At 42.2% G+C, this 9,837-nt stretch overlaps 1 protein-coding gene across 1 annotated transcript in view; it reads right to left on the bottom strand.

Annotated features, from left to right (window-relative positions):
- Positions 1-9,629, bottom strand: part of PRTG (protogenin) — a 131,438-nt gene extending 121,809 nt beyond the window's left edge. The window contains exons 1-2 of the mRNA XM_038010009.2: positions 9,201-9,629; positions 6,750-7,052 (exon numbers count right to left, since the gene is read on the bottom strand). Of these exons, the coding sequence (XP_037865937.1) occupies positions 6,750-7,052; positions 9,201-9,294 (397 nt within the window). The 5' untranslated portion in view covers positions 9,295-9,629. The remainder of the gene's footprint in view (positions 1-6,749; positions 7,053-9,200) is intronic.
- Positions 9,630-9,837: the final 208 nt, after the last annotated feature.

Consider the following 9,837-nt stretch of genomic DNA (forward strand, 5'->3'; position numbering starts at 1 on the left):
GTGGCACATGCCTGAAACTCCAGCTACTCGAGAGACTGAAGTGGGAAAATTACTTGAGCCCAGGAAGTTCAGGGGGCAGGACGCCATGATTGCACCACTATACTCCAGTCTGGATGACAGAGCAAGAGTCTGACTCAACAACAACAACAAAACAGCAAATCCTTCTCCAAGGAATACATTTTGGACTGCTACCACTAAAACAAGTAGAATATCAAGGATAAGATAGAAACAGTTAAAGTAACAAATGGTCCAACATCACTGGAAAGTGTTCTACTACTTCTGGAAACATCAGAGGTTCTCAATCAGGAGTTACTTTGCCCCGCAGTAGACCTTTCTTGGTTGTCACAACCGGAAGACAGTCTACCGGTATTGGGCGGGTAGAGGCCAGGGATGCCGCTAACAGTGCATACGACGCACAGGACAGCACCACAACAGAAAATTATCTGGCCCAAAATGTCAATTGTGCCAGGACTGACATACCTAACCCACACGCAGAAGTATCTTTTTTCTTTTTGGTAAATATTAGTAGAATGGAAGATAAGCCACTGAGTCAATCACATTCTGAGTAGTATTAAAAGACTACAAAACTTTAAAAGGATGACTTGGAAGATTATTCCAAAAGAATATGATTTATTTAAAGTAGTCTGCATAAAACAGCAACATTAAAGGGACAAAAAAGCTGTCACACTGTTCTAGCTAAACTCCTAGGGATTTACTATTGCTTCAAGACCCGAGCTTTAAGAAGAAAATTTTCTTTCTGTAAGTTTTAAGGACTAAACCCAATAAGTACACAAATTTAAAACCAGAGACCTGAACAATGATCACATTTTCGAACACTTATTCATAATCTAGCCTCTATAAATGCTAAAGTTATCATATATATACACATATATAAGATATATATGTATTATGAACATGAAGAAAGGGCAAACCCTTTGGAAACTGAAAAAACAAACATTTTTTAATTCATGCCTTCTGCTCAGTCTATAAGATTTTGGTTTTTAAATGTTCATCAAAAGTAGTTTCTCAGAACCAGAGGTTTAAAAAAACACACACACAAGGAATGTAAAAGTCAGGAAAGTATTTGTCAGATTACTGTCAGAGACCTTTGTGAGGATGACGCCTTTATCCTCTGCATACATATCCTTATAGCAGTTCACTTGGCTTCAGAATTAGAGCTGGTGAAGATAATTTGGTACGTTTTTACCTTTTTTGTACACTGCAATTATCAATTGTTTACCGTGAGCTTGCCCTGCTCTGTGCAGCATACCACGTTAGGGCAACTGCAGATATTACTTACATGATTACGACAGCATCTTCATTTTCCTTTCTTATTTATCAAGATTAAAATGATGATTTTTAAAAAGATTTAATGAAGAGTCTGGGCACGATAAACTCTCAAAAGTATTAAAACAGTCTTGACTGACAATGAAAACTTAATTTTGGAGAATTTTTACAATTTCTTTTAAAATATCTCAATAATCATAGCTGTTTTTTAAATCCAAGTAGGATCCTCAACAAAACGCCTGACTTAACAGTATTATTTTTCATATAAATGGTAATTATCAGTTTAAATGCTTTAAATGATCAATTCTAGTTGGGCAACCCTGTTCATGAGAGATAAAAATCATCTCTCAAAACTGTAGTCAAGAATATCGTGGTTTTCAAAAAGGTAACCTCAAATGTATTTTATTTATTAATTAAAATACTCCCTTAGCCTAAAACCCTGCTTAAAAGATTTGTTGCTCGCTATTATTTTAAATGGCTCTGGACTTCATCAATAGACCCAGCTGTTAAATTTGGGAGCAATGACAACAAATCCCAGGGCAAACACCACTGAGAGTGAGATCCTTTCTTTAATCAGAGATAGCTGACAAAAGAAGCCATACCAAACACCCTTTCAAAATTCCATTAAGAATCTGGACATAAATAAAACAAAATAAAATAAGTACATTCTTATACATCTTAAAATTCCAATTCTACCCTTCATTGGGCCATGCTTTGCTAAAAAATAAAAATCCACCAACTTCGAAACAGAGTGAGATAATGTTACAGGTTTCTGAAAATGAGAAATGATCCTCACTAATCAAGTGCAAAGTGAGAAAAACTGGTTCCATTACCCAGAGATTATCAGGCACCTGATAGACTTTAAGTAGACAGACTGTAAGAACCAAGTGTCATTCTATAAAAGCGTGTAGACTATACATGCAATTTCTACTTCCTTCACTTGACTTATGCAATATTAAGAGAGCCAATTTTAAGTTAAACATGTACTTCTGAACCACACCTCCTCTTTTTAAAGGTGAATTTTTTTGGATCCCAGAAAACATCAACTGAACCTTATCTACAGTGCTGGCAGATTGGTTTCTCTAAATACCTCAGTTCTGTTGGCTTGAGTTTTCCAAAATCAAACGACTTTTACTCATGTTTTAGCATTCTTTAATTAGGCCAGGTAACTGCTCACAGCTTGACTTCAAGTGAATAGGCCCGCATGTAGGAAACTGAGTCCTTTCCAGTGCCTACAGCTCTCAATAAAACAGTGACAGTGTAGCAAAGTCTAGCCTATTTCGGATCCAGGATCATTAATAAAATCCAAAATCTAGCATATAGTCTCACAGTTCTTAGGGTTCCCTTTTCAATATATCACTTCCCCCTCTTTTTTTTTAACATGACTCTTTAAATGTTTTAATATATTTTTAACTTCATATTTCAAAGACTTAGTTTTATAATTTATGCATTACTTTTTAATATGCAAGCCTCACCCAAAGAACAGTTTTTCATTAATCCCACATAAACCCTCAAATTTCATCGTAATTTAAATTGATGAATGTTTTTATTAATAAAAAACCTATATCCTTTTAATGGAAACAACTATTACTTTAAAAAGTTACAGAAATGCACCCCCAAACAACCTTACCAATGGCAAAATCAACCTCAACATTTTGGTTAAAAAAATCATAAAGTTACAATAATTCCTATGCTCTTCCAGCTACAAAGGGTCACATAAAAAGTTATTTTTTACCCAAGTGAACAGTCCTGGAAAATCAAAGAAATATAAGCTAGCTTTATGCTCTTTTTCCCTCTATCCTAAGACTTCAATTTCCACCTTTTATGGAAAGGAAATAAACAACTAGCTTCCTGTTCAATCACTAGCTTACAGCCAGTCTTTTACACATCACAGAACACAACCCGCCTCCTCCTTTACTTCTCTCAAATGTCTCTTATCTTAATTTAAACTTGTTGAAACATGAGACCATTTTTACCACACTAATGCTTTCCTATGAAATTTATCTTATTTCAACATTAAGAATACAAGAAAAGTCAAGATACCCATAATTTCTTATTCCTAAAATATTTAAATTTAGATAACAAAAACTTAGTACTCATGAAAGTGAAAACTCCATTTGCTAAAATTTAAAAACACTGAAACGTATAGGAAATAGTTTAATCTTCTGTTCTTGCTATTGCACACAACTAGAAAAAGAGTGTCCCATGTCACTCCTCTTTCTATTCCAATTACATGAGAATGTAAGACAGCTAACATGGCTATCAATAAAAAGGATTATCTTTTTTTAAAGCTAAATATTACTTTAACCCTATACTGTCTTTTAAAAATGGGATGCCTTAGCAAAACTAAGTTAGATGAATTCTTTTGTGCTTGAATGAACAACAGGAAAGCAAAGCCTCCAGGCCTTTGGGGAGGAACCTTGTCCCCGCAGCCCTGCTCTGATGTGCTTCGGAGATAAGGCTCCATAGTGACACTTAAGGAAAGGCCTGTTCACATTTGAATTTCTGCATTCCTCAAGAACAATTCATGGCAATAACTAACTTTGCAGAAGAGCTACATGAAAGCTTTGGCCAATGAATGAGGGTCATCTGCTCTTTATCACAAGGGTAAACCTCATCCTGGCCAGTTTCTAACCTTTTAACCCTGTGAATTCCTAATTTACACATGAATAATGGAATTCTTGCCTAGAGTGCAACTTTCAGCTTCTAGTTCCTAAGTTTAGAGACCAAGACTTGATTGCCTGTGTGTTAAAAATCTAAAACTTGCACAGATTAAAGTTTTAGATTTCCAGGTGCTGTACTATTGTGCTTCTGTACAAACAAAAAAATATGCTGATAAAATCCTTGACTAAGAAAAACAACACACTTGTACCCTGCTGCTATCAATACCTAAAAGAGAACTAGCTTTAAAAACAAGGAGGAAAAGAAAACCAGAATGTCCACTTAATGCCTATTCTCTTCCTGTATGTGTGTGTGTATATATATATATTTACTCTGAACATAGGATAAAGGGATTTGAGCCCCCATCGTCTAAACTTATTTCTTAGATATCAGAACTTTGTTAATTTAAAAGATACATAAAATATAAAAACTTCACAATTGCCTGCAAAATGAATCACATGTAATTATTAACAGTGATAATTTCTATAAAGATACAAAAATCTAAAGAGATTTAAAAAGCCAGTCCTGACATTTTGTTATACCTATTACACACCATTCAGATTTTATTTATGAAGTTAGAAAGCTCTGTGTTTTTCCAAGTGTTTCTGGAAGACCCAGAATTCTGTCAGGCTTCTCAGGAGGTCCTGGAAACAATGTGTGGTCATGATAAATGCTTCATCTTCTCATGGCCTATCTGGCCACCTCTACCACCTACTCCCTATCCCTGAGAGATAATATAAGTTACAGTTCCTGAAGATGAAAACACAAGATTCTACAAACCCCAAAAGCTGGGAAAATTACAACTCTATAGAACAAGTTTACATTGGACAAAAATTGAATGAACAGAATATAAGCATAAAAAGCATATTATCTTTAAAACAGCACTATTCAGTAAAACCATTACACCATGAAAAAAATAATTATTGGCCAATGATTACAGGGGGAAGGAACGAAGGAAGGAAGGAAGGAAGGAAGGAAGGAAGGAAGGAAGGAAGGAAGGAGGAAGGAAGGAGGAGGTAAGGAGGGAGGGAAGGAAGGAGGGAAGGAGGGAAGAAGGGAAGGAGGGAAGGAAGGAAGGAAGGAAGGAAGGAAGGAAGGAAGGAAGGAAGGAAGGAAGGAAGGAAGGCAGGAAGGCGGGCGGGCAGGCGGGCGGGCGGGCAGGCGGGCGGGCGGAGGGAGGGAAGGGATAGGAAGAAGAGGGGTGGGGAGGAAGGTAGGGAGGAAGGAAGGTACCGAAGCAAGGAAGGTAGGGAAGCAAGCAGGGAGAATGGGAGGGAGAGGAGGGGAGGGAAGGAAGGGGCAGGAGGAAGGACAGAGGAAGGAAGGGGGAAGGGAGGGGGGAGGGATAAAGGAAGGAAGTAGGAAGGGAGGAGGAGGCAGGGGAGAGAGAGGAAGGAAGAAATGAAAAATCAGAAATCCTCTCAGGTTTATGCTATTCTTTGGCAGGGGTAGGAGTGTGGCTAGAACTGCAAACCTCTGATTTTCTGATGTGTCGATATAGAAATATCTTTGCTTGCAATTTATTTTCTACAATTAATCCTTATTACAGAATAAAATAAATCAGTAATATAAGGATGGCATAAATGGAACACGAACTGTTAACAGTAGTCAGTCACCTAGGAAATTCCTGCCAATAGCTTCCTAAATTTCAACTGTATAGAACTTGAAACAACTATTTCCTAAATATAACGGTTTTTTTTTTTTTTTCTTAAAGAGATGGAGTCTGTTTCCCAGGCTGGATTCAAACTCCAGGGCTCAAGGAATCTTCCTGCTTCAGCCTCCTCAACAGCTGGGATTACAGGCTAGCCACCAGCCCAGTTAAGATTATGCCTTTATCTCAAGAATGCCATCTACCTATTGCTCAACTTGTAAAAGATCAATTTGTAGGTACAATGCAAAATCTATGTTTTGTGGATTAACAAAAGCATGAAGGTCAAACGCCTTAAAACTTTTTAAGATTCAATTTCGGTTTTCGAGATTTAGTCTACTACACTTGAGAGCTGTGTGTTTCATCACCTGAAAAAGGTGTATGCCTCAGTAGGCACAAGGAGTTCGGCACTTGTCCTAGGCCCATCTTTACACTCAACAGTTACAGGTCAGCCACCAAGTAATGGATCACTTGGACAAATGTTTGATCTGATGGGGTTGTTAATACAAAAGAAATCATTAGATAGCACACTTTATGACAATAGGGGAAAAGTGAGCAGATACGGGTTTAAGTCCATTAGGCATAATATGGAAATGGCCTTAATCTCTTTCCCTCCCAGCAGGAAAAGACTAGGAATACTTCAAAGGCTTAAGAGTGACTGACCAATGCCCTTTGTACAATTAAAAGGCAACATGGGTGATCTAAAAGCAGTCAGAGAAATGGAGGGTTGTGCTATAAGAAAGATTTAGGACTCAAGAGCCATCTGCAAAGCAGAAAAATTTGCTTGTGATTGTTTTCATTAATTACTAATTTCCATAAGATTAAATTTTAGAACAACTTTTGTTGTGTTGGCCAAACTTCTAAATCCAACTCTTCATACTGTGAAACGCTTAAAATTTTTATAAAGTCACCTCTACAGGTTTCATTTTACTTGGTGTTCTAAACCTAATTTGACTTCTGTTCTCAATTACTCATTTGAATTTCTATATGTATTTTCTTCAGATTTCTCTATACGCCTCAGTTAGCATCAACTATTACCTCCAGTAAAATTCTTAATGTATGCATGATCTCGGCGATTATTATATTAATAAAACAAGAAATCATCAAAACGTAGCAATGAAAAATGTCAACAACCAAAAACTTAAACACTTACTTGATAAGGCAAGATGAGCTTTTTGACTAAGAATGGCTCCATATTTGTTCATTGCCAAGCACTGATAAAATCCTTCATCGGACTGCTCTCCTCGCCTGCCTTCCACCTCACTGATGTATAAAGAGCCGTTAGAAAGAACCTCGATCCGTTTATTTTCAGACACTTTTGCTCCATTTTTCAACCATGTGACCTTAATAGGAACTTCTCCGTGAGCCTGGCAATCTAAAACGACTGGGTCCTTTCTTGTGACAGTTACATCCTGTGGTTCTTTTACAAAAGACAGTTCACTAAAGCACCACACTCCTATAAGGAAAAAAGGAGAACGGCACATCCAGAATTACAGGCATAAAATGTTCCTTAACACACAACTGTAAAACACATATTCAGGGTATAAGATGACAAAGTTTAACAAATTTTATTAGTTAGCTTACAAACACCTTAATGAACCAATCTAAATTTCAGCAAACTCTTTCAACAAGTCAGAGAAATTACTTTTTATATCTCCACTAAAAGCATAGGGAAGGTTTCAATAACTTCTATGCCTTGTATGAATTCTCTCAAGTTCCTTGCTAGAGTTTCAGAATCATCAGGAAAACTCATGAGCACAAGCTGTTTGCTTTTACAAGCTTGTCAAAAAGATCTTGAACAGAGTAAGTCGTAAAAGTCTAATTTTACAAGAAATCATTAGCAAAACTCCAACTCTGTGAACAAGCAAGTTTATTTCCTTGTCCCTTGAAGTGTTCTTGGAACCCTTGGCACCTACTCCTTTGGGAACTGCGTTTATCTTTTGTGACAAATTACAAGTTTGCGTTTTTCTATCTGCCCTTTTACAGCAGGGACTCTATCTCCTCTCCTTGAAAGAAATCCATTTACTTAATTTCTGCAGAGCAAGCGAGGTATTTAAAAGACAAACAATAGACTCTGAAAAGTTGGTAACTCTTGCTGCTTGTACTCAGTGGGTGATCGGATTAGGAAACTTTTATTTCACTTTTTTAGAACTACCAACTGTTGGAAAAAATGCGTGACTAATTGGTCCTTACTGTCTAATAGGGATAGGAGATTGCTTAATCAACCAATACACATTTTTATCAGAGCAGAGGAAAGGCTTTATCCTAAGTATATACACATCGCCCCTGGCCCCCGCCAGGATAAAGCATTCGATGATCAAATAATACTCTGTCACCTCCTGCATTTAGCGCACAGGCGATCTTAAAGTCTCGCGTATTGACTGGGGGCGAATGGAGGATGGTTGTGTATGAGGGAAGCGTTGCTTCATCTTCCTCTTGATCGTTATGGTTCTTTGATTACAAACCCCCAGAAATGATTTGTTTCTCCTCAAGGCAGGTCCTCAGAATCCTCACTCTTCAAGGCTCCCTGCTTCCCGTAATGTATGCCCAGGGCGACGCGAGCCACCCTAACAGCCCAGCTCTGGGCGCGGACCACTCCGGAAGGCGCCCATTGTGTTTCTCAGCCACATCTGACTTTGATCCTCTTTTCAAGCCTAACAGAAACTAACCACTCCAGAAAAAGTCTGGTGTTTGTAACCTGCCAATAAATAAAATAATCCATTGTCCTGAACACCTCTCCTACCGTCACCCCATTCACTTTACGTTTTTATCTCTTCTAGCAAACCAATACGGACTTAAGGTAGAAAAATGAGTTCATCCAAGTTTGTGCAAGGCGAACCTAGAATTTGGAAGAATCTTCAGATCCGTACACACTTCAGGCCCTGTCCCCAAATACCTAGCTGTAGGAAATAAATTCCATTTAGCTACCTTCCTTTCCAGCTTCTGGGACCTTTCTCCCTGCCTCTCCGGGGCACAAATCGGTCACTTCACTTCCAACCTTGCCAATTCCACCCTCCCATCTCCTCCTAGCTCGACCGGGATCAGGCAAGGAGGTGTTGACTGGGGCTATGAATTCATCTATTCCCTTTCGCAGCCCTAAAACGTGGGGGAACTCCCACTGCACACACGGGAAGCCGCGCGGAACCGCGGCGCCCCCTGCACGGCGAGGCTGCCACTAAGGAAACAATATAAATAAAGCCACGTGCGGCCGCGGCGGCCCCGGCGGGCGGGCGGGCTACCCGGAGCCCGGCTGGTCGCGGAGGCGGGGACGCGGCCGGAGCCGGGACAATGGCGCGAGAAGGAAGAGACCAGAGTGGACAGCGGCCACCAGAACTCAGCACCCCCGGGCGCGCGGCAGGGAGGGGTGTGCGCCCGGAGAGGTTCCCGCAGCCCTGCCCGCGCAGCGCAAAGCCCGCGGGCAACTCGTGTTTGCAGCCTGCGGCTCCGGACAGGCCGCAGGGCGAGAGCGGGGGCCGGCGGTCAGCGCCACCACGGAGGACCTCGCCGCGCGCTCCCCCCGCCCCATCGTTTCCTCTTTCCCCATCCCACTCGCGCCTGCTCCCGCCCCACAGCGGTAAGGGAAAGCAGAAGAAAGTGCGCCCACCTGGCACAGGACTGAGCAGCAGCAGGAGCAGGAGGGCGCGGAGCAGCATCCCTGGCGGCCGCAGCCGGGCGAGGGGTCGCAGAGGAGGCGCCATTCAGCGTAGCCGCGCGGGCATGCTCCCCCGCCGCCCCGAGCCGCTGTCCGCCTGCCGCCCCCGCCCCGGGCGCTTTCTGCTCGGCGGCTGGACGCACGTAGCCCGGCTCTCGGCTCTGGCTCCGGCACCGGCGTGGCGAGGTGTGGCGCGGATGTCTGCGGCAGCGAGGCCGGTGCTTGGACGGCCGCTCGCGAGAAGCTGGGGGCCTGAGAGTCCGGCTGGGGGCGGAGTGAGGCGGCGGCTGCAGAGGGCGGGGGCGGCGGAGTGGACAGCGCCGCGGCCGCCAGCCTGGGACTACTTTCTACATCTGGCCCCTGGTCTGGGACCGGGAGGTCGGCGCGGCCGGCGGAGGGAGACGCTGGAAGGGGGCCGGGGGCGGCGAGGTCGGAGCCCGGGGGGGAGGGGATGGGCCCAGCCGGACAATGCACCTGGGGGTCAATCCCTGGCTGAGGGTCTCGGGCCCGCGTCCCCGCCCCCTCTGCCCCGCGCCACCGTTGGGGACAGAGCCACAAAGGCCGAGCCTCCCGGCCCAGCCAGCCTCCG

Source organism: Chlorocebus sabaeus, chromosome 26 (genome assembly GCF_047675955.1).
Source record: "Chlorocebus sabaeus isolate Y175 chromosome 26, mChlSab1.0.hap1, whole genome shotgun sequence".
Taxonomy (NCBI): domain Eukaryota; kingdom Metazoa; phylum Chordata; class Mammalia; order Primates; family Cercopithecidae; genus Chlorocebus; species Chlorocebus sabaeus.